At 39.9% G+C, this 26,471-nt stretch overlaps 1 protein-coding gene across 1 annotated transcript in view; it reads left to right on the top strand.

Moving 5' to 3' along the window:
- Positions 1 to 12,158, top strand: part of LOC139736573 (uncharacterized) — a 31,062-nt gene extending 18,904 nt beyond the window's left edge. Inside the window, exons 2-5 of the mRNA XM_071647320.1 lie at positions 7,130 to 7,489; positions 8,038 to 8,507; positions 9,364 to 9,797; positions 10,300 to 12,158. Of these exons, the coding sequence (XP_071503421.1) occupies positions 7,147 to 7,489; positions 8,038 to 8,507; positions 9,364 to 9,797; positions 10,300 to 10,762 (1,710 nt within the window). The 5' untranslated portion in view covers positions 7,130 to 7,146 and the 3' untranslated portion in view covers positions 10,763 to 12,158. The remainder of the gene's footprint in view (positions 1 to 7,129; positions 7,490 to 8,037; positions 8,508 to 9,363; positions 9,798 to 10,299) is intronic.
- The last annotated feature ends 14,313 nt before the right edge of the window (positions 12,159 to 26,471 follow it).

A 26,471-nucleotide genomic window follows, 5' to 3' on the forward strand; every position in this document is an offset into this window, starting at 1 on the left:
CCGATTCTTTTTGACCCCATGTGCCTGTGACGAGCTGAGATGTGACAGAGGATCTTAAAGGGGAAATCCAGTCTAAATAATAGTCTGATAAAAAAGAGTAAAATCCTACGAATTCAACGGTAAAAATTAGCCTGAAATCGGATGAAAAATAAGGAAGTTATTAAATTTTGAAGTTTTGCTTATTTCTGCAAAACACTTCTTGTACAGTGGATATGAATATGCAAATTAGTGAGCTGACCATGTCATACCCTCACAATTTTTCCATTGCTCGTGTAAAAAAAAAAAAAAAACAAAACAAAACATGACGAAAATTCAATGTTTCTGTCATTCAAGTCTAAAACATGATGTTATTCCTGGTTGATAACTTCAGAATAGTGTTCGGTTAGATATATCATGATTTGAGCCTAGGGCATAATTGTGTTTGAATGAAAAACTGGAAATTCCAAAATTTTATGTACGAAATATATGGCAAGTTGTGAGGGTATCCTATGCTCACTTTCCCATTTGCAGATTCATATTGACCGTTCAAGAACTGTTTCCTGAAAACTTCAAAATGTCATAACTTCCTTATTTTTTGCACCCGATTTCGATCAAAATTTTACCATTGAACCCGTAATAATTAACTCTTTCTTATTAGACTAACTTATATTTGGACTGGATTTCCCCTTTAATGGTATGTCAAAACTGGTGGCAGCCCAACAAATAGTAGCCACACAAGCTTTTTCAATCGCTGGTGCAAGCAGCATGCTACGGTTTAGGGTTGGGGATAGAAGTGTGCTCTTCCCTATTATTGCATGGGGGGGGGGGGGGATGATCTGCGGCATATCAGTAGCATCCACGAATCAAATTGCCGATCATGCTCAGGACATTTTTTGCAAGCAACTGGTGCATGGCATATATAGCGCAACAGTTGCACTGTGCTTGGGGGGGGGGGGGGGCAATGAACCACATTCATAGGATTAGATGTAAAGAGAATATATATGCCACTTAGAAGTCTGGGGTAGGTGGAAGGGTATGTGAAAATGCAAGTTATGAATCACGCATGCCAATGACATATTTATGGTTGATGCATGACGTATATGTATGTACTGATTTGCATGATCTTCCTCCCGATTGACAATGGAACAATATGCCAATTTTTTAAAAGAATTTAAGACTTTGTAAGAAAAAAAAATCCAGAATAAAGATGCTACCTCCTGCAATGAAGGACTAGAATAAGGGTAAATATCATCATGAATTCTTTCAGAACTTCCCCTTTCTTGACTGACATTAAAATATGAGGATATGACTGACCTGATTGCTGACATTCATTAAAAGTGGAATATAAGAACATTTGAACTCAGCTGTCTTTTACAAAAGACCAGGTCGCATTGGGATACCGTGGAGGAGGAAGCTGGCCCGGCTCAAATATTTTCCGAAATCCGCATAACGAATTGTGTACAGCTTATCACCGATTGCTATGTGAGTGCATAGAACCAGACGAAAATTCAATTTTCTGCTATAAAAGTGTAAAAAAACAATCCTGACTGATTAGCTTCAAAATAGTGATCAGTCAGCTCTTTAAACTGCAAATGTCGCTATTACAACTGGTATGCCTCCGCCATGATGCATAGTGCTCCCAATAAGTCTATAGTACGGCTTGACAATGTGCTGTTGTTGTTGTTGTTGTTCATTTTCCATCTGTGAAGATGGCTGGATAGCCCACATTCAGCTACACTAAGCTGGTCTTCATGGGGTCCAGTTGGATGTGGGGTGGGACCACTTCACCGGGTTGGACACCCTGTTCTTTGCGATGAATGAATGAAGCGGGATCTTGTACGTGCATGAGCTGTGACTCTCTCACACACGGGACCTCCATTTTATGTCCTATCCGAGGGACAGTGTGTTTTGCCTCTTGCTAGACGGGACGGTATGTTTACACACAACATTGCTCAGTCCAGACTCGGGTTCGAACCCGGGCCGCGTGATCGTGAGGCAGACGCGCTACCGACTGAGCCAACTCACCGCCCTAATGTGTGATGGCAGTTTCACAAAATTGGCAAAAAAAAATAAAATGACATATTTGCCACAAATGTGGTGATTGTTCACTTTCCTTGAAGTGCATGTAGGTTTGACCCTTGAACTTTGGCCCCATGACCCTAATATTACCCAGGGAATCTCCGACAGGCAGTACAGTATGTGTATGAAGTTTCATGATGAAGAAGTGAAATGTAGCGTTTTCACTTGACCTTTAACCTTTTGACCTTTGACTTTTTGGCCAAAAATTTTCCCAGAGAATTTCTATTTGGTAATACATGTATACACTGAGTTTCAAGAAAAATTCTGCTGGCATTGCATATATAGGTATGAGGGAAATAGTGAATCTTAAGGAGTTGACCTTGACCTTTTAACCCTTGATTTTTAACCCCATGACCCAAAAATTCCCAAGAGAATCATTGTCAGGCAGTACATGCACATGTTCTAAGTTCCATGAGGACACTTTGGGCCATTTCTGAGATATGGAGAAAAAAGTGAAATTTTAGCACTTTCACATGACCTTTGACCATTGACCTCACATCCCCAAACTTTTTTTCTGAAAAAAAAAAAATCTTTCTCGGGTATTACATGTGTACGCTAAATTTCAAGAAAATACTTTCAGGCATAGAATAGAATATGGGGGAAATAGTGAAATTTTGAGCATTTGACCTTGAGCATGTGCACCCAAAAGTTGACAGGCACAACTTCGTCCACATATATATATATATATATATATGCCAAGTTTTATTAGGATACCTCGAACGGTTATTTAGTTATACGCTGTCCACAAAATTCATTACGGACGGACGGACGGACAGAAGGACGGACAACCCGAAAACATAATGCCTCCGGCGACACTTCGTGGCGGAGGCATAAAGACACCTCTTTGAAGTTAAGTACACTAGAGGGCTTTTTACACTTGTAAATTTTTGCTTAGTCCCGTACCAACGGTGGGGCTAAGGGGGGGGGGGGCCTTAGCCCCACCGTTGGTACGGGACTATCCTTAGCCCACTTTCTGTTTACACTCGTTTTTGCCGAAGTGGGCTAGCCCCACCGATAGTCGCCGGTACTATCTGGCCCTGCAAAATAGCAGGGTTAGCACCGCAATTGCGGTGCTAGCACCCTAATTGCGGTGCCAAGCAAGTGAGTGTAAACAGAACGAAAAAATAATCCTGGGCTAAGCGACGGAGACGAAGTCCGACCCCACTGACCAATCAGAAACGAGGTAATCAAGTGCTGCCGGTGCGTGCGTGTACGTGTACAGTGCACAGCGTAATCATGAATATTCATGTGGTTTGGAAAGTCCGGGGCTAAGAAATACAAGTGTAAAAAGGTCAGTTTTCTCCTTAGCCCCGGACAAGAGATAGTACGGGGACTAATTGGCCAGTGTAAAAAGCTGAAAAAATTGGTACGGGACTAACGATAGTCCTGGGTCAGAGAAAGTCCGGGGTTAAGAAACACAAGTGTAAAAAGGGCTCAGGTCACCTTTCCAGTATGTGGAATAAAAGAAAAGACAACAACACCAACAAAATAATCTTCGATGGTATCCTCAGGGAAAGGATTACGCACTAAAACTGTTCTACCCATGTCCAAGTTTCCCAGGGTTTTTTTTTTTTTTTTTTTTTTCACGGGACATGGGAAGTACGCTGTACATTATACCGGGATACGTTTATTGGGCCGGATGCATAAACGCTAGCAATTGTTTGTGCTAGCCTTTTACTCGAATCCGTATGCATAAAAACAAGCAATTGCTTGCAAGCAGAAGCTTTTGCTAGCAAGCACGAGCAATTGCTTGCTGCCCGCAAGCAATTGCTTAGAGACCAAGCGTTTGCTGAAAAACGTATGCATAAAACGTACCTTTTGCTTGTTCTTGCTAGCAATTGCTTACGATTTTCTAAGCTCTGTAAATGAACTTGAGCTTTTGCTTAACTTGGACGTTCCCTTTTAAGTACCATTTTCACATTCATACAAGAAAGACCACACTTGTGCAGGAGAGGTATAAATCTACAAGAAATTACTCTTTAGCAGTGTTAGAAACTTTTTCATTTCAACAACGGGGATGTCCAGTGGTCAGCACGCAAAATGTGATGAAAAACAGGTAGATGTCTGACTTCGGTGGAGAGCAAGGAGACCTCTCTCCACGTGAGATCTGGCAGATCCGAGCTATCTCTATATAAGCAGTGATGGGAATCAGCCAGTACGTGTGTGTGTATAGATGTGTGTGTGCGTCTGTGTGTGCATTTATGAGTGCCATTTCATAGCTCTATTGCTATGTCAGGAAATGTTTTGCACACACACATCCTTTCAAATACCGGTACATGCTGTCACACTCGCCTTTGCAATTGCTTGTGCGGGACAAGCAAAAGGTATGGGTACAAGCAAAAGGTTATGCATATGGAGTTAAGCAATTGCTTGAGCTAGACCTTTTGCTAGACGAGCTTGTGCTTTTGCTTGAAGCAATTGCTTACAAGCAATTGCTTGTTTTATGCATTCGGCCCACTGTCAAGATGGCAAGAGAGAGTATACCACAGAAGGCACGTTCAGTGGGCCGAATGCATAAAACAAGCAATTGCTTGTAAGCAATTGCTTCAAGCAAAAGCGCAAGCTTGTCTAGCAAAAGGTCTAGCTCAAGCAATTGCTTAAATCCATATGCATAACCGTTTGCTAGTGCTTATACCTTTTGCTTGTCCCGCACAAGCAATTGCTTGCGTTTTCAACAAAAGGGACGTCACGCCTGTGCGAACACAAGAACAAAGGCGAGTGTGGCAGCATGCATTTGAAAGGGCATGTGTGTGCAGAAACATTTCCTGACATAGCAGAAGAGCTATGAAATGACACTCATAAATGCACACACAGACGCACACACAGACGCACACACACACAACTATACACACACTCGTATTACTGGCTGATTCCCATCACTGCTTACAATAGCCCGCATCTGCCAGATCGCACGTGGAGAGACGTCTCCTTGCTCTCCACCGAAGTGAGACATCCTACCTGTTTTTCATCAAATTTTGCGTGCTAACCACTGGACATTCCCGTTGTTAAAATGAAAAATTTCTTACTCTACTTAAGAGTAATTTCTTGTAGATTTATGCCACTCCTTCACAAGTGTGGTCTTTCTTCCATGAATATGAAAATGATACTTAAAAGGGAACGTCCCAGATAAGCAAAAGCTCAAACTCATTTTACAGAGCTTGGAAAATCGTAAGCAATTGCTAGCAAGAACTAGCAAAAGGTATGTTTTATGTATACGTTTTTAAGCAAATGCTTGGTCTCTAAGCAATTGCTTGCGGACAGCAAGCAATTGCTTGTGCTTGCTAGCAAAAGCTTCTTCTCACAAGCAATTGTTTGTTTTTATGCATACGGATTCGAGTAAAAGGCTAGCACAAGTAATTGCTAGCGTTTATGCATCCGGCCCGTTGTTAATTATTGTCTGACGTGTCTGACTTTTCACACAGACAACCTGTTTGTTAGTACAATGTATCAGAATGTAGGGGTCGATGTACAGTTTTGTATCTGTCCCATTATGTAAACGAAGTGGCCTTGGGAAACCCCGCTGTTATCTGGCCATGTGCGAATCATGTGCAGTTTTGTTCACGAGAACAATGGTATTTGAACAAACCTATTTTCTTCTTCTTCTTTTTTTATCTCGCACAGTCCTGAATTTGGGGAAGTTACAGACATTGAATGGTCAATTGCAATTTGGAATATGCGTGGGTGGGTGTTTGTGCAACCATTTGTTCTGAAAGAAAATCCCATCTCATCTTAAGTTGATTCAAGGAAGAATGAATTCAATAAAAGAGAAAGGCGAAGTCTTCACAAACTCGGACAAGAAGAAGAATTAGGTTGGATTTTATGTGTAATGATGTTTTAATTCGTAAATTAGACCAGGTGGTGATGACGTTATCGCCTCGTACCTCTCACATTTTGCTTTGTATACAAAGATATACAGCTTTCTGTTTATCAATAACTCAGCAAACTTAAATCCCCGCCTCTTCATAAAAAGTCGTTAGTGTTATAACTCTATAATAGCCCCTAAAACAGAACTGCGCGATGTACCGATGTACAGATTCTCCCACTTGGGATTCATGTTCAACAAGACACTCTATTCAAATTTGCGTACAAGAGAATGTGACATTTTAGATTTGAGCACACAATATCATCACCTCATCAAATTCGCATATCATTAGATTTGGATTGTAAGCACCGCTCTGGGAACATGTTAAACTGGAAAACTGTATACGTCCCAATTTTTGTGCGATATTTTATTACATGAATTAATGTTTGTTAAGTTGACTTCACAATGTTTATCAAAGTAAACTAAATCAAAGGTTGGATTATCATTTTTTAAGTGCAAGCATTAATCAATGTTGATTACTCTTAAAACATGAGAACATTCTCAAGATTGGCATGAAGAAAGGACTTACGAGGAATGGGTAATCCATCTGGTGTTCTTGTTCTAGTTTTGTTTTTGTTTATTTTCCTTAAGGGTAGGAGGAAAAGAGACAAGAAGAAAATAAAAGAGGAGAATAGAAGGCAGGAGTGCTTTAAGTTCAGGCCGATTGTCATAAAATAATTTGAATTGATATTAACGCGTTAAGGCCCAATGCATGGTAGCTCTGATTGGTGTAAACCACATGGAATACAAAAGATTCAGTGCTTTTTGGTTACTTTCACAGCAAACAGTATAATCAGACCAGAAGAATGACAGAGACAGAGGTCTTGCCAAAGCAAATTTTAGAGTCTAGGTGTTTAAAACAAAATGATACTGATAGTGGTTACAGACTACACAACTGAAGTTATGATACATCACCTCTTAACGTCCAGTTTTTGAGAAACGAATGTCATGAAAATAATTGTTAGGATGATGATTAAAAGAAATATGCCTTTCTTCCCTATGCAAGTCATTATTGGTGTTGCTGAATTGCAACATTCAAACATCGGTGCTAGTGATGCCGCTAAGGCAGCACAAAGGAAGCACAAACTCAAACGTACTAAGATTTACAATAAATTTACATTTCTAACCAAGGGCTATGGATAGGAGAGAAGAATAAAAATTTGCAAAGGTCGGATCTATGACTATCTATATACGTTTCTTCTCTTTGAGCTCAAATTGCCAACAAAATGGCTTCTGAAAGGAAGGGAAAACGTGATGTAAGCGAGCACGCACTTGTTGAGCGCTACCAGAACGATGCTCGAAGAGCAGTGGAGAAGTACCAGACTCTCCGTGACCTGGACATCTTTGTTCTGGACAATTCGATCCGGGAGAGCACCGTAGGGCAACTGAGGGGCCACACCCTGGAAAACAAGTGGAAGATTTACAACGAGGTGAAGAAGTGCGGCTTCAAGCACACCATCGTGGCCTCCTTCTCCCACATGACCCGCGTGGATGATGTCTTCATCATGCAGCTGAAGGAAAAGGGGGAGGATCCCGAGGGCCTCTGGGCTTTCTCAGAAATCACAGAAAGTACGTAAAATCTTTAGCTTCCTAAATTCCAAACATCACAACATCGTTTAAATAAAAATCCATCTCAATACAGAAGTGTTAAAGATACAAGCCGATCAATTCTAATTTCTACATGCCTTGAAAGAAAAAAGAGAACAAATGTGAGGAAGCTGTTTCTGAAAGTGCGTTTGGTATCAAAATGACAGTGAACAAAAATGATCCATCACCCGTTATCAATATTGGTGTAATAACTGGAGAGCCTTAACACGATGCTGATGTATCGTTTCACGCCACCAGCAGTAACAACGACCATTTATCAATTTTAGGACTACATGCAATCAGCTGTCATGGGTCAATCGATTGATTATTATGACCAAATTTTTCGAAAACTAAGGGGGAGAGGAAGACATTTCTATTTTCAATAAGTTTGCGAAATAATAAACTGGTCAATTTCTGAGAAAGAGACATTATTTACTACGTAATTGCTTGTATTAACTCTCGAAAATTATATTAGCACAAGTTTCTAATTTGAAAGAGAGCTCTCTTTGGTGTCGTGTCTTAACTAACAGGTACCAAGGGCAAGGTACCCGACTTCGAGAATGTACCGGTAGGTATCAGGAAACTAAAACCAGCTGGCCTCTACAGCGTAATCTTTGAAGTCGATCTTGGTGATACAGTCTACGATTTCACCAAGTTTTCCATAGATGACATGTGCCAGTTGCTCAGCAAATGGAACGACTGGTGTTTCGACAATCTCAGCCCGAAGGCAAAGGTGATGTTCAGCTTTCGCGACTTACCCGACGTCATGCCCGAAGACAGCGACCGAGTGTTCAAGGTCACCAATTTCCTGGCCAGGCTTCCACCAAATCGACGTCCCTTTGGTATGATGTTTGAGGAGCCAAGGGGAAAGTCCGTCCCGGAGGAGTGCGGCATGTGGGCCAAGTACATCCGGATGGTCATGGACGCCAATGACTGGAAAGGTCACTTGCTCGCTCACGTCCACGAGAAGTTTGGCCTCTGTGATATGACAGCACTACAGGTGAGCTAACATTGTCAAGACATTTCCACTGTGAGGTAGCAACATAAAACGCATTGGGAACCGTGGAGGAGTCATAGAGAAAAGACTTCTTCTTTATACTTAACAGCTACCACCCCACAAAACGTTCAACTAAAGGTTAAGATTGCCGAGTAAATAACTAATTGTGAAGCTCAAGATGGAATAGAAACAACATCACAAAACACAACGACCTTGGACTGTTTACTGATCATCACCTTAGATTTATATTATTGTCGTAGTCCATAATTTTACTACAGTGCTTAGTTTCCGTTTGGCACAGATGTCTGGAAACGAATTGTCAATGGATAGAAATGACCTAACTTCCTATTCCCCATTGCGTCTCCATGACCTTTGTGTTGGGATGAAGTACGTTGCTACACCACAGTATTCTTACAACTCTATAAACAGGTCAAGTCTAAATTTGTACTAAATGATAACGAAAACAAAAAAAAAAGGTTACGAATGATGATGAAAAAGGCCAAGTGCCTGAGTACGTATATAGGGTTGAACACAATCTGAAATAAAATGAAAGGAAATGAAATGAAATGAAATGAAATAAGATTTATTTACCAAACAAACAAACAAACATCGTCAACAAAGTCACAACAATTAATAGTTAAGATATAGTTTGGCAAAAAAGAACTGGCAATAGCGTTCAGGCTAGTCGAGGCCAGTCCTTTCAATGATATAGATCATACTATAACGTATTTACAATATTCACAGAAGAATTGTTATATGTACATAATTATTTACAATCTAGCATGGTGAATCGTCCTCATGTGGAAAGAAGCGGTAAATGGCGACCTCTATCTTATTCCGTGAATTGTTTGCGTTTCAGATTCTTATGGATGGCGCTGATGGTGTCTGGGCCAGTGTCTGTGCTGAGGGTGCATCCATGGGTAACGCCCCGTCCTGCGTAACCCTCCTGAACCTCATCCGTCTCGGCAACAAGAAGGTATTGAAAAAATTTAACTGCACCTATCTGCGACAAGCCGCCATCAATGTGACCAAGATCACCACGGGAATGGATCCCCACATCAAACAACCAGTCTTTGGTGCTAGAGCCGTAGACTTCGTCTTCGATCTCAAGCCCGAGGAGTTCGACTTCGCAACCTTCTTCGGTGAGGAAGCTCCCGTTCGCATCACGACTATGGCCAGCAAGGAGATGATCCAAAAGCGACTTGTCGATCTCTTTGGAAATGATCCACAATTCACCTTGGATCTGGCACACAAGATGAAGGAGCTCATCCTTGAAGATCTTCGGAGTGGCAGGTGAAAAAGTTATGTTGATCTTTTTTTAATCCTGCTCTGCTTCTTCTTCTAATCCAGATCAATTCCCTCCCTTTTTTTTTTTTGTTGAAAACATTTGCAGCTAAACTAGATTCGCGGACTCGCCAAATGAAAATGTCACATCATTAACATCAGATTAAAAGCGATAAATAATATTCGGAAATGCATCCCTTTGTTTTTACGTTACTATTGAAAAGGACAACTACCTATTGTCGCTGGCATAGTTATCAAAAACCTAATGTGCTTTGTCTAAGTCCGTAAGATCTGAACAATCAATGCAATTGCATTTTCATCTTCATCATTCTTTCCATGTAAACAAGATATAAACGTAGCGCGGTAGGACTGAAATGTAGGCCTATTTCCATACATTAACAAATTTGCATAGCTTTTGAATGAAGTGTAACAGAGCTGACCTTGACTCAGCGGATGTCGTCGCACTTTATGCATATCATGAGTTCTTTCCTTTCATTTTGTAATGGTTCAGGAAGGAGGAATACATGAGCATGGTGGGGCTGGCCTTGCTGCTCGATCGAGCCGGCGGGAAGTTGAACGCCCAAATGCGAGATGCCATTGATAACTTCAAGCTGAAGGCACCACATGCCCAGTCCTTAATGGCAGAAATTCGCAAGACGTGGGACGAGTGGGACTTGAAGGAAGGGAAGAAGAGGGACAACATGCTCGAGTTCGACTCCTTCTACAACGGCTTCATGGCGCCCTACTTCTCCTGCTACCGCTGCTTGGACACCAAGAAAGCGCTTTCGGCCATCGATATGGACAACGATGGTGCGGTGGATTGGAACGAGTTCGAGACTTACCTGAAGTGGGCGCTTCATCAATATCCAAACATCAAGGATGCAGACGAGCTCCTGGATGTTGCCTTCCGGAAGGGAATCATCCCAGCGATGCAGGATGAGTACAGAAAGAGCCTTGAGGCTTTGAAGAAATAAACTCGTAGATATTCAATACATAGCAGGCAATGATTTATTTTATTTCATTTAAGTTACTCTTGTGGTAAATAGAAGCTTGCGACAATCACAAACTAACAAATTCAATCATAAGTCGTGGTATATTTGGAATCTCTCTTTCCCCTCTATTGTTTCTTCTTTAATATTTACATTAGTATGTACAATCAGCGCGATAGTAGGTGAGGTGAGATGTGTCTGCTTCTGGGACTCATGATGCTTTGACTTATCTTTAAGCTTCTGGTTTCGTGTAAACATTCTTAGCAAAAGAATGAATGTGATACGATGTTATGATGCCGCAAAGATTGATTGATTGATTTTTTTTTTGCAAGCAAACAAAGATATCCATCTCTATACGAAACTATATCTGCTATGATGGAGCCCTGCACACAGCTTTGGAATAGATATTGTCTAAACAGGGCGTAGAAAAATGGCACCATAAGAAAAGGTTTGACATCAGCGGTGGCCTGGGGGCAACAGAAATCGATGTCGGGCCACCTTGTGCGATTTTGATATCTCTTCTTTTTAATTAGTACATTTATGACCAAGGTGACTATGTAAATGTGAAGTGATAACTAGATAATGAGATAATAATTCGATGAAGTTTATCGGGATGGCATTTATAGTCGTGACTAAAAATTAAATGCGAAGAGACAAAAGATGCACAGTGCCATAATAATGTAATTGCAATATAGGTCCACACACAAAATGAAGAAACAAAAATGAAAGTTTATTTTGTGTCGCTTGATTATTTTGGCCCACTACATCTTTTTCTTTTCCTGTCCGCCGAAGTAAAACGTCGGCATTCAGCTCCGCATACATGTAAGGAGTGGAAATTTATATACAAAACCATTTACAGCGCAGCGTTGAGCGTCACAAAAAAATAAATAAATAAAATAATGGCTGCATATCATATTATGTCTGCATGGGGTGCGCGTGCCAAGTACTATTTACTTGCAAAGTGATATTTCAAATGCTTCGATTTTGCTTATTTACCGTGTCTTAGATGATTCTATTCAAGTTTAAAGGAGAATTGAAGGCAAGGTTATCACTCGCATGGATTACAACGTAGTAGGCCTAACTTTGGGGAGTTGATGTCATTAAAAATTGTGTTTATGCTTTGTGTATTCGTTGCTTTTGTCATATGGTAAGCGGTTTGTACAGTCGTCCTTACATTAGAAATCTGTACTAGTATAAGATTATAAATGATCTAACTTTCTTTCCACGAATTGTTCTTGGGTTTTTTGATAGGTATAAGTACTGTGTTTTACAAGCAGAAAACGATTATTAAAAAAAAAAACGGCGAAAAGGAAGATGTATCCCATACACATATTTACCTTGGTAATCGTCAGCATGATGTGTGGTAAATGGTACTACAGGTAATACGGATTTACTGCTCCTCATTGCCTGCGAATATGTTTACATGAGGTATGTAGTTATGCAAATAACATTTACTTGCACTAGGATGTACACTTAACGCAGCAAGCAAAACACATTTACAAAGTCCTAGACTGACGTCTAAAGCCTTGTTTAACCAAGGAGGTATGACATACCACCGTGGTTTAAAAGACAGTATACCCTGACAAAGTCGGAACAACGTCCGAAGAACAAAATTTCTCGACTCGGGCAATACAAGCGCAGGAGAGAGCGAGGGGATACGTCTTAACAGAAACACACTGAAAACCTTCCCGGGGAGGTTTCCATAGAAACTTGCATGTTCATGCGCCAAGGGGATGTGGTTACAACCCATGCACGTGATAAGTCTTGTTTCCAGACCATTTGTAAACTATACTCCTTTTACAAAAATCGCCCTCCGAGGCGACGAGCTGCCTTCACCGAAGGCCTGCAGGACCATCCAGCTGAACCTGCTAGAGTCCGACCTCTCCTATCCCATTGTATACGGACAGTTGTGGGGACCGGCGCTCATCCGGATACAGTAAACGATTTGGCCGAATACCCAATGGTACAGGTACATGTACATGCCATAATTTTGCGTGAACGTGTCAGCGTGGTCTGCGTTCAGAATTGTCTGATAATTTGCTCAATGAACGATCATGTGTACCGTGGTGCCTTTATAATGAAAAGTTTTCTGTCCATGCTCTTGTGGTGATTTGGGGATAGTGAATGTCTAATTGCATATCATTTAGATGTAAATTAGATGTGAATGTATGTTATGATGAGTACCGTATGTAATTCATTTGAGTTTGTGTACACCACAGTGATTTAGTGCATACAAATGTATGGCCATTGATATAAACAAATTGTCTGCGATTTCTAAGGTAATTCCTGAACCACTCCAAGGTCGTGTGTTATAATTGCTATCTTGAAGGGCATTTGCAAATGAATTTCAGTATGTTCATTTCTGCTATTTTTACTTTTGTGCCTCGGACGACAGAAACGAATGTTCACTCATGCGTATAGTTTCCCGTAGTATAAGCCCGCCAGATGTTGATAGCCAATTAAATAACCTTTAATATGGTATACGACACAATGATTTTTAACAAAATCGTCTTTGAAAATTATGAACTTGACAAAGTGTTTATTTTTTTTTTCCTGAGTGTATATCCGGATAAAGGGAGGCTGGAGAGAAGACGTCGGACTCTACTTCTTTTGTAGTTAGAGGTCTGCTAGTCTGGAAGCCAGACTAGCATGTGATCGGCGAGCGGCGTGTCATTCTGTTTGGACGATAGCGCATGCGTGTTGAGTATGTTAACGCGAGAGAGTTTTAACAGAAGAGTTGTCGGGGTAATGGCAGGGTATGTCCGAGTACTTGTTTTAGCTGACTAAGGTAGAAATTTGCAAATATTACCCCGACAACGTCCAAGTCAAATTTTGCTGGGACCGTTTTAACAGGCAGGGTAAAAAAATATGCAAAGGCGTTGTTGCGTTAACTCTGGTTTAAAAAGCTCTGTTAAAACGGAGCTTGAGATACCTGTTTCCCGTTTGTTTGATACATTATATAAGTATTTTGTCAGTACAGTTATTTTTTTCTCTATCTCACAAGGTGTTAAGATCAAGTTGACATGAACTGAATCAAAATGAATGTAAAGAAGCATATTTGTAGTAAACCGCGCTGTCCAGAGATGTAGTGTGTCAGTTTAGTGGTCTGTGTTACATATTATTAGTTTGAATCCTCAGCAAGTTGAAATAAACAAATAATAAACAAGCAGACATTTCAGTCTTGTCCGCTGCTGAATATTCTCCAACATCTTGCACGTGAAGTGAACTATGTCTAAGCTAGACTCTGTCTGTGTTTGTGTGTGTGTGTGTGTGTGTGTGTGTGTTTGTGTGTGTTTGTATAACGTGTGTATGTAAAAGAATGCATGTCGGTTATTCCAAGAACTTCAAATCTTCTAATTTCAAAATTCTTCCCAAGGAGTCACTAGTCGCATTCACACGTACAAAAGAGCAGGTTAGCGATCGCGCTCCGAAACTCGAGTTTTTTTCTGCAAGCGTTCACACGTACTGAAATAATCCTCTTAATTGCCTAAGGAAATTATTCTATTTCCATTCAAAGTCCTAGGGGCGATTTTTAAAATGTTATTTATTTATTCATTCATTTGTTTTTTTTTTTTTTGCTGAGCATCTTCTAAAAGGTCTTTTTTGGGGGGAGGGGGGGGGGGGGGGGGGGGGAGGGGGGGGGGGTATAAAATCCTTTTGTTTCACAGTAGAGTATTTACAATTACCCAAAGCGGAATGATGTATATAAAATTTTACAAGTGATGAACACGGGAAAGAATGCACACATCCCTGTGGCGATGCCATAAAGAATGATAACAATAGTACTAATAAAACTGAATGTAACACACATGTTATCATAAATACTTCAACAGCAGATTATTTTTTCCAAAAGAAAAGACCCCTAATAGAAATCATAATATAAAAGTAGGTTTCGTGTTTATTGCTGTTACGTTTTTTTGGTTTTTGTATCGTTTTTCTTTTTCTCTCACCTGAGAAACAAGTCTCAAGAGAGCTATTACGATTATTAATTGCCCAACGTTCGTCGTGCGTCGTGCTAAACCTTCTCTCTCTCTCTCTCTCTCTCTCTCTCTCTCTCTCTTTTACGTTTTCAACTTCTTCTTAAAAACGCCACGACGGATTTTCACCTAATGTGGCAAACTTTGGCAATAGTCTGCAAGAATGTGTAGATACTCCCCGTCCGTTGAGAGCTAGACCCCCGGGTTTCTTATTTGTCCTTGTTGGGTTGCTGTCATTCACTGTTACCACACTGTCAAGGCTACAAGCCTACAAGCCTACTAGCCTACCTGGGATACAGGTCAATGTGCACTCAAACTATATTGGATAAAGCCAAAAATGTACTTCTGTAGGTCGATCTGGAAGGTAAATTCGAAAACCAAAAGGAGCACATAATTGTGATTCACGACAGGACCGCAGACAACAGTAACGATAAATTACGTGACCTTCCTGAGGGGGCAAAGAGAGTGAGTGGGTGTAGGGCCTCAAAGGATTTTTTTTTTTCCGTGAGGGAGGGAGGGGGACGGGGGACGCAAGCGCTAGAGCGAAGGGTGTGTTCCCCTCCCCAGACGAGAGAGGTTTTGCATTTCTGAATTGAAATTCAACACTTGAATCCTTTGAAACATATTCTTTTTAATTGTTTTATTTAGATTTCCAAAGGAAACGAACACACACACAAAACTGAATTCTTCAATTTTTTAACCAATTTTCTCAATTACTGATATTTTTGAAAATGTATATCTAAGTGATATGTTCGACTGTGTACGGAGAGGGTGTGGGAAGTGGGTTTCCCCCATCCCAGACGGGAGAGCCCATTTCCACGATCTATATGATATGAGATGATATGATTCATGATAGATATAATGATATATTATGATATGACATGATATATGATATATTATGATAACATGATATCATGTTATGATATATATGATATGATATTAGAGTTGATTTATTTATGAAATGTGCACAAAAAACAGTAAAGAGAACGAACAAAAATAGCAAGTGAAGTAAATATAAAGCGTTCTGATATAAAATCACTAAAGAAATCGTAGAAAGGTTAATTCTGATAATTACAAACACTGTTGAAACAAACGACAGAAATTCTCACGAGGTATGGAAATCATTGAAGGATATTATACCATTGAAGAAGAAAGATCCAGACTCGGTGTATTCACAAGAAAAAGATGGTGCGTTGATGAGTTTAGAAGAGGTTTCAGATCGATGTAATGTTTTTTTTTTTCTGTTGGTTTGTGTGTGAGTGTGTGTATGTGTGTGTATGTGTGTGTATGTGCGTGTATGCAGGGCTCGACATTAACGGTGGCCCGGTGGCCCGGGGCCACCAAAAATGAAAGTCGGGCCACCAAATTTCAGAAAAGGGCAAATTTGGTGGCCCACCTCGGGCCACCAACATTTTTTGAAAAGTGTGTCAATACATTCGTAACTCTTTGCGCCGGAAATGCATAAATGCATGCAGTGAGTGTGCGACTTATCAAAAAAAAAAAAAAAAAAAAAGGACTTTTATCATTTTTTTTCCGGGCCTCCAAATTTTTCTCTCGGGCCACCAAAAATTTGAAATTGATGATTTTGGTGGCCCCATCGGGCCACCGAAAAATAAAGTTAGTGTCGAGCCCTGGTGTATGTGTGTGTGTGTGTGTGTGTGTGTGTGTGTGTGTGCATGTGTATGTGTATGTATGAAGTTGGTCAAACTATATCCAAAGGGACGTCACACATGATAGTAATGATAGACACAGGAAATATGTCGCAGTAAATCAACCAAACTAATTTTTTAGACAATTCCTGTACCGAACAACAACAACAACAACAAAAACCCATCGAACGTGGTACGTTGCAACTATAAGTATAATGTTAAAAGCTGTTTTTGAAAATAGGCCCTATTATTGCACCACTAGTTTATAATAATATTCAATTTGCCCATTAAGACTGGTAAGATTCCGACTACACTGAAACGTTCCAAAACCATCCTTTTTCACAAAAAGGGAAAGAAGACAGATGTTAATAACAAACGCCAATGTAAATTCCGCCAATCATTGTGAAGATGCTTGAAAAGATTGCGTACAGTCAAGTTTACTCTTATAACCATTTTAATGATGCCATTAACAAGAACCAGTCAGGGTTTCGTCCACAGCGACAATGACCACGTTTTTGGACGGTACAGAAGACCGGATCTCCTGTATGGATGACAGGATAGTGTATGGACTTACGAAAAGCCTTTAAATTGGCACGGTGAGTGGTAGATTAGCTGCAAATAATTGGTATGGACCCAAAAAACTGTGGATGGTTGAAGGATTACCTGAAGCTACGGTCACAAAGGTTCGTACGAACACGATGCGTAGAGTTCGTAGAGATTCGTAGATGGGGCACAGATTCTTACGGCCTTTTTACAAATTTCGTAGGAACGCTGTTTAATTCGCAAGAACAACTTAAGACCTTTTAGAGAAACGAAATGATTTTCAGTTATACAATGGCCGTAGAATTCGTACGTTTTTCGTAAGAATGCCTTGAGTTATTCTTTCGTCAGACTTACGGCCATCTTATGATTTCTTTTTGTCGTAAGATGGTCGTACGTGCAACTCACGGCACTCTCAAGTCATTCGTAAGAAGATTTTATGATTCATTTTGTATATTTTGTCGGGTTGTTAAAAAGTCGAAAATTCTGTAACAGTTGAAAGTTTCATACTTCAAGATGGCCATAGTGCCAAGGAGACTACAACTGCAGCTGCATCTACAAGTAGAGGAGGAGGAGGTTGTTGCTCCAACTCTCCCCCTCTCGCTCCTTCCTCCTCATCTCCCTCCTTCCTTTTCTTCCCCTTCCCCCTTTTCCTTTTGATTGCCTTCCCTTTGGGTCCCATATTTAACAGAGATGCTTTCTGGTCGAACAGTTATAGAACAGAGTGAGGATTTGAACTTCGCGCATTTGGCTTTATACCCCCTAACAGTTGCACAAATTGTGTACCTACGCCTTACGAGTCCCTTACGAACGCCCTACAAACTCGAAGAGTTGTTCGTAAGAACGCCGTACGAATCTCCGTTCGTAAGGCATTCGTAAGACGTAAAAGCCCTCTTTGAACGACTTAAGGCGTTCTTACAATCATCGTAAGAATTTAAAGCTTCTAGAATTGTCTCTCGACCCTATGTTACAAAATCTTGCGTAGTTCTTACGATGTTCGTACGACGTTCGTACGGCCGCCCTACGAAGAGAGGGTTTCGTACGAAGTTAAGATAAATCTTGGACAAGACCATCGACCAGGCTACGAACTGTCTACGAACGGTCTACGAACGCTGGTTTCGTACGGCCTTCTTAAGAAGATCTTACGAAATTGTCTAAAAATCGTTCGTACGGCGTTCGTAGCAGTTCGTAAAGGCATTTGTGATCTAGCCTTGAGCAATCACACACTATATACACTGAAGTGAAGGATTTGAAATCGAAATCTCTCGGCGTATAGAATGTGGAGTACCGCAAGGGTCCAATCTTGGTCCATTAGGCTGCGTTCACATAGAAGTATTCGGTATTCGCTATTCGGTATTCGCTATTCGCTATTCGGTATTCGGGCACGAATACACCGCAACCCGCACCGTCAACTCACCATCACATGCAGTGAGGATTTCTTCCTCCTACATCCCAGCAAATCTTATTAACAATTTCTAAACTGCATCAGAATGTCAGTCTACATGCTTATTTTTGCTAAAGGGCAAATCCAGACCAAAAGTGTCATTATTTCATAAACGAGAGACGGTATACGCTGCAAGAAAATCGAACAAGCTCGATTCCCACTTTGCTATACTTTTCGCAGCTATTCGGTACTTTCGAATAGTGCCCTCTTATGTGAACCGGTGTGAGGAAATCCTATCGTTCGATTCAAGCTATTCGCGTGCCCTCGAAAACCGAGCCCGAATACCCGAATAGTATACTTCTATGTGAACGCAGCCTTATCACGATTATTGCTCACAACCTAAATTTTATTTCGACGACCTGCCTGACTTCTTAACAATGTTCATCGGTTGCATTGTATGCTGAATTAGACACGTGATTTACGTGTCAGGTCAAAATGTGAAGCAGATTGAAGAAATCTAAACCACGATTTGGCCTGCATTGCTGATTGGTTATCAGTTCACTCTGAATTTGGAGAAATGTGAGGTAATGCTGATGTGGTCTAAGAAAAAGGTTAAACAAGTGAATTTGAATGTGAATATGAACAACGTCAAAATCAAGTCAAGTCTTTCATTTTAGGCAGTGTGACAACTACACGCGTGTGTCTTTACCATCCAGCCACACGAGTGTGGTTGTAGCCATGGCCCGATTCGCTGGATACAGCCACACTCGTGTTAGTGTACATGTACATAAGGAATCAATGCACACACGGTACGGAGAACATGATCGCCGTGCGTGCATGTCAAACACGTAAACGCCACACAATGAGCTTGCTGACGTGATGAAAGTAACCTCATTTTCATACCTTTTAATATTGTTATTTTACAAATATATTTTTCGCTCCATTCTCATCTTGTTTGCTTGATATGATGGGTTTAGAATTAATAGCAAGGTTACAACTGCCGCTAAATTGGGGGACTTTGTATTGACATTGCTAAACTGCTAGTGGTGTGCTAGCGATCGCTCAGCGCAGTCTCAATAACGACACGATGTATCACAATTAATTGTACCTTTGAATTCACCTCATCAAATCAAGAAAATGAGAATGAAGTTAAAAATGAAAAAAAGTAAATTTGTCTAGATGGTGTGATAATATTAAATGGGATCAATCTAGGAGGCAGGTTCATGTTCATCGCTTTGCGGTGGTGCATGATCGTGGCTAGTTGATGTAGCCGGTGTCACAGGCGATCCGTTCCGGCCAGTCGATAAGTTCCGCCGGAACTTATCGGCGGACTTTAGCCAGTATATCAGATCCCCCAGATCCAATCGGCGGGATTTTTGCCTCACCGCCGATAAGATCCCCCACCGCCGATTCGATCCGGGTCTCTACCGTACAATGTATACAAAGTGGTAATGGAGAAACACCCCTTCAGTAAAATGTACTCTTCCAGTCTCCCTCTACAGCCAATGAACTTCTCCAAATCTCTCTGACCAGCCAACCGAACAAAGTTGCCAATTTGAAACCCGGACTACAAAGCGATTCCTTTTTTTTCCCCTCCCTTATCTCTAAATTCGTCGTCATGGTGGCCATGGTACAGTCACAGAACTCTGCTCTGTAGAGTTCTGCACGATGTGACGTTGGTCATGCCAACCTCTCTCTGATTTGAATTATTTTGAACAGAATAACCGAATGAGTTACTGTAATTGGGATGTTCGGCATGCTTCATGTTAACTACTGTAATACAAGGAGCTTCATATCAAACATACTATGAGCTCAAATAGTCCACCTTCATTTTAATGTCTATTTTCAGGGCACAGAGTCTAATCATTTTAGTGCGATATAACGACCAATAATATAATCGCCAACGAAATCATTTTGATGATACTCTATTAGATCGTGTATCCTATGTAAAATTTCTTGGTATCAGAGTAGATGAAAAACTTTCGTGGAGGCCTCATGTTATTAAAATAAGTAAAATGATTACGCGTAATATTGGTATCGCATTCCAACGTCTTCTTTGTTAACATTGTATTTTCTTTAATAAAATTACCTTATCTCAAATACGAAATTTTAGCATGGGGCAGCGCCCATCAAATTTTATTAGATAAATTATTGTTATTGCAAAAAGTAGGCCCTACTTCGTATTATCTGTGGGGTTTCGCTACTCGGATTCATTATTCATCAAAAATACAAGATTTAAAAAATTAAAGATTTGTTTCGTTTTCAACTGGGGTCAATTCATGTTCATCTACAACACAAACGTTCTCCCCAATAGTTTTAATTCAATGTTTCCACGAAATCAATGGTTTCATGATCATCCCATACACCTAGGCGGTCTGAGTTTCATCCAACCCTTTTGAGAACCTTTAGCCCAGAATACATTTATATACACCGGCTCTAAAATTTGAAATTCCTGAAGTTCTGTAAAAAAAAAAAAAAAAAAATCTCCATCATTATACTCTTAACCGTTATTTTTTTTTTTGTTAAATTCTGGCTGAGATATTCATTTTTCATTCAATATCTATGTAGGTTACAGCAAATTAAGATTCATTATTGGTAACTCCCCAACGCACTGAAAAAATCACATTATAAAGTAATGAAATCAGGCATTTCATTACCATAATTTTTCCACAGCTGCATGCAGTCACCAACTGCCGTCCGAAATACATCCTCAATCATCAGGCAATAATTATTGAGCAAACTAAGGCTGGATATAGAACACTGATGGTTCTTTTCTACAATTCCTTTCTCCAGTCTATTGTCATGTATAACTTGATTTGTTTTTATGGCAATCTTACACAAAAGGACAAGGCTATAGAATCGATAGACCGCGAAAGTGGCAAAATATCATTGGGTTGGAATTGCCAGTGGTACAGAATTTACACGTGGAAAGAATGATGGTCAAGGTAAACAAGATAATGACCGATTTAACACACCGTCTGTACGGTTACTATTGCCTGAACAGATCATGCAGGTATCAGACTCTGTCCTCCTCGCACTAAGCGTACCCGTTTAAGAAGTGCTTTTGTCCCGGATTCCATTCACACGTATAATGCCAGAGTAATTAGATAAGTTGTAATGATTAGTTTGTGGTGTATCTATATCATCATTATTATTATACTCCCGCATATCCAAAGAGTATAAGGAGGTATATAGGAGTCGTGTGTGGTTGGTCGGGCGGTCGGGCGGTTCGTCTTAAAGTTTACGTCGCGAACTTTTCTACAGCTCTGAATTAATTATGATGAAATCTGGGGTATATGGTGATATTGAGTGATTTTTTTTTTATTCCCATAGTATTTGAGTTATGTAATTTCAAATTTGGAATATGTAATGATTTACAGGTGTATGCAAAACACATTTGGTGTTATTTTGATAAGGCGCTGCCATGGTAATTATCATATTCATATTGGAATTGTTTGGAGTGAATTATACAAATATATTGGGATATGAAGGTGATATAATATTGTTTGGTGTATACTGATGATGTATGAAAGGATATTATCAAATAAATCTATGAGTGGAATATTTATATGAAAGTGATATACAGCTGTATATTAATAGTTTTTGTATACATGTAGTTGTAAATGTTGGGTTAATGTATTATGTTATTATGGTGCATACGTTACCGTATGTTAATGTGGGTGAGTTTCATTTTGTACTCTGACATGTCTGATTGTGGTGTACCTGTGACGTATTGAATGTTAATTTTGGGCGATATCCAATGTATAACCAGAGTGGACAATTTGAGTAATCAATCAATAAATCTCCTCTTCCGTCTATCCTTTTCAGCATGTAGGCATTCTCTCTCTCTCTCTTTCTCTCCTTCTTCCTTTAATTTTGTTTTTGCTCTATTCCTTTCATTCGTATATTCCCCTCAAGTCTAGTCATGTCACGTTGTTGTGTCTCTGTTCATTTTGTCTTATTTTTTGCATTACATAATTACGTATTTGAAAGTATAACAAGTATTTTTGAAGATATTTTAAAGTGGTCTAAAATCTACAAGCAGTGCTTTTTAGTGGACCTCTTAGTTCTCATTTTTACTCTGCAAACATTGTAATTCCAGTATGTGTGCATATCTTTATTAGTTTCTTAATTACCATTGAATGTCATACTTTGTAATGTATATTTGCTTATGCTGTTTTGAAAGAAAAATGAGAATAAAATAAATAAATGAAATGAAATCCACATGCACAGCTCCATTTTAGTCCCCTGCAATCACATTAACAATTTGTTTGCAGAGTATTAGACCAACATTCTTTTTTGTTTTGAAGTACAGCTGAACAATAATTTTCTTATCAGAACAAAGCTCACCGGAAAAAAAAAATGTTTATCCTTCCTGTACCCTGCCAGCAAAACCTCCCTCTCTCTTCCTTCCCACTTCAATACTGCTATAAGGATTAGAACCAACACTTGCTGTCGGGCGAAAGCTCGGTGGTCTAGTGGAGATGACGCCTGTCCGGTGATCAGGAGGTCGTAGGTTCGAATCCTGCTCGAGTATGTACGCCCATGATTTTTTTAATCATGGCTACTACTAAAACACTGATCAATTCAGTGCTTATTTACGTCGATGTAGGGCAATTTGTCAATCAGTTGCAATGAAAACATCACGACGGAAAAATTTTCATGAATTTGAATAACAAAGCAGTACCCGCTGCATGCTATAAGGATTAGAACCAACACTTGCTGTCGGGCGAAAGCTCGGTGGTCTAGTGGAGATGACGCCTGTCCGGTGATCAGGAGGTCGTAGGTTCGAATCCTGCTCGAGTATGTACGCCCATGATTTTTTATCATGGCTACTACTAAAACACTGATCAATTCAGTGCTTATTTACGTCGATGTAGGGCAATTTGTCAATCAGTTGCAATGAAAACATCACGACGGAAAAATTTTCATGAATTTGAATAACAAAGCAGTACCCGCTGCATGCTATAAGGATTAGAACCAACACTTGCTGTCGGGCGAAAGCTCGGTGGTCTAGTGGAGATGACGCCTGTCCGGTGATCAGGAGGTCGTAGGTTCGAATCCTGCTCGAGTATGTACGCCCATGATTTTTTATCATGGCTACTACTAAAACACTGATCAATTCAGTGCTTATTTACGTCGATGTAGGGCAATTTGTCAATCAGTTGCAATGAAAACATCACGACGGAAAAATTTTCATGAATTTGAATAACAAAGCAGTACCCGCTGCATGCTATAAGGATTAGAACCAGCACTTGCTGTCGGGCGAAAGCTCGGTGGTCTAGTGGAGATGACGCCTGTCCGGTGATCAGGAGGTCGTAGGTTCGAATCCTGCTCGAGTATGTACGCCCATGATTTTTTTAATCATGGCTACTACTAAAACACTGATCAATTCAGTGCTTATTTACGTCGATGTAGGGCAATTTGTCAATCAGTTGCAATGAAAACATCACGACGGAAAAATTTTCATGAATTTGAATAACAAAGCAGTACCCGCTGCATGCTATAAGGATTAGAACCAACACTTGCTGTCGGGCGAAAGCTCGGTGGTCTAGTGGAGATGACGCCTGTCCGGTGATCAGGAGGTCGTAGGTTCGAATCCTGCTCGAGTATGTACGCCCATGATTTTTTATCATGGCTACTACTAAAACACTGATCAATTCAGTGCTTATTTACGTCGATGTAGGGCAATTTGTCAATCAGTTGCAATGAAAACATCACGACGGAAAAATTTTCATGAATTTGAATAACAAAGCAGTACCCGCTGCATGCTATAAGGATTAGAACCAACACTTGCTGTCGGGCGAAAGCTCGGTGGTCTAGTGGAGATGACGCCTGTCCGGTGATCAGGAGGTCGTAGGTTCGAATCCTGCTCGAGTATGTACGCCCATGATTTTTTATCATGGCTACTACTAAAACACTGATCAATTCAGTGCTTATTTACGTCGATGTAGGGCAATTTGTCAATCAGTTGCAATGAAAACATCACGACGGAAAAATTTTCATGAATTTGAATAACAAAGCCCTCCTTTTTCCTCAAAGATTGTGTTGTAATTGTTGCTTTGAGATTAAAGTGGTACATGTAGATACTGATCCCCGTGTTTGTTTCGTTTTTTTTTCTGTGTATGTGTCTGTCTGTCTGTACAATGTATGTATCCATGTATGTAAGTATGAACAGATATTATACAAATTGTACAAGGTGTATGTATGTTTTCACAGTCAAAGTTGAATGCTCCCTAAAAAAGAGATGTTGCAGTGCAATCTCAGAAACAAAACAAAAACATGACAAAATCTTTCCAGCTCAACAAAAATACAAAGCAACACATAAATTTGTAACAACAAAAAAGCAAACACATGTGCATTTTCAGTTGTTCTGAACACTTGCAACAACAACAAAAAATTCCTGACCTTTCATTTTCTGAAAGTCTGCAGTATTGATGTGGCAAACCCCAATTGCTAACGAGCACCTGGGGAGTGCTAATGTGCAAGTCAAAATCCAATATGTGGTACCAAAGCGTAGCAAAGGATCACAGATCTGGCATTTGCATGTGCCTATTCCTGTTTCGATCAATACTGTCGTATGAAGTTTTGTCACAGTCATAATCAATGCAGCCAGTGACGTTAATAGTGGTGGCCACCCTAAATGGAGACCACGTCACTCCAGTATCCAGCGGGTTAATGCAAGTTGCTTCTATGGTAGGACAGGTTTTTACAGCTATTACACACGGTTAAAATGGGCTGCCAACTTTTATGCATCCAAATTGAGCAGGCTACAGCTCGAGCAATCACAGAGGTACAGCTGTACATTCTGTACAGTGTACAACTGTGTACTTCTGAATTCCTAAAAGCACTCAGAAGGTGAAAAAAAAAATCTCCATAATAAGGCAGGTTCCTACATTTTCTTGTTATACAGTGTGATGAATATTAATCTAATTTTTCATAGCGCATCTTGGGAATCAGAAAGACTTGACAGCTAGATTTATGCTGTTAATACCATGTATAGTAAACCAAATTGTAAACTATGGCAATACACTCTCAGAGGCATTTTGGAAGTGACAGTCAAAAATGGGGATGGGGATTATTTTAATGTCTGTAATATTTTGTTGTGCCCTGCAAACATTTACTTAAAATGAGCTAGCAAGTGGCCCTGGAATCCTACTGAAGACAACAACAAAAATTACATCATAGAAACACAAAAGAACATTTGTTTTCTTTCTTTGTTAGATTAACAAACTACATTTGTTTTCTTTCTTTGTAAGATTAACAATCACTTTGAAAAGAACCACAGACACAATTGCTGGGTGAGTTAAGGTAATCATCAACGAACAATCATGTGAGAGGGTGTGCATTTTATGAACGTTAATGTAGCTACATACATGTACATGTACATGTCATAATATAACTTTACATTTTGTTGTGATAATTTCATCCCTTTTACTGTACTATTATCCCCTTTAAAAGAGTCATCATACAATGTATGTATATAATGTATGCAATGTACAACTGTATGTACATAACCACAGTTAATAATTTGGGACAAATGCAATACAGCCAATAGTGAATATAAACAGCAAGAAAGAGATTTGTGCAAGGACGGTGAGAGTTTTTCTTTTACTTTTTTTTTTCTTTGATCAAGTTTAGGTATGAAGACATGTAGGGAGGATGGCACCCTAAAATTCCATCCATGCTATTGTAAAACAGTATTTGTGCATTCTAGAAGCCAAACCTTCCTACATTTCAGCTCTAATATGATTTCATGAACTTGAATACCGGTAGTCTGGTATGATTCCTTTTCAGTGCTGAGGAGATCAGAAAATGTTTCATCTCAGCAATATCAATTTCCCTACTATTGGTATTCCTTTTGAATTTAGCACATATCATTATATTACTTTAAAATTGTTCCCATCAAACGAAGAGGAGTACCAAATGTATTCAACGTCACAGCATATAAAATCCAATAAGGTCCCATTTTTCTGCAAGACAATTCACCACCACATGCAGAGAAAGAGTACAATTGATCCAATTTCTTAGGGTTGTCAACATACAGTACATCACATGGCACAATCAGCTGTATAAAAATCAGAGAACACTCTAAGGTACATGTATGGAAGAAAGCTGGTACAGCTGTACAGTTCTCTGAATAC

This window comes from Diadema antillarum, unplaced genomic scaffold (genome assembly GCF_040938485.1).
Source record: "Diadema antillarum isolate AM-2024a unplaced genomic scaffold, OU_Dant_1.0 seq00000654_RagTag, whole genome shotgun sequence".
Lineage (NCBI taxonomy): Eukaryota > Metazoa > Echinodermata > Echinoidea > Diadematoida > Diadematidae > Diadema > Diadema antillarum.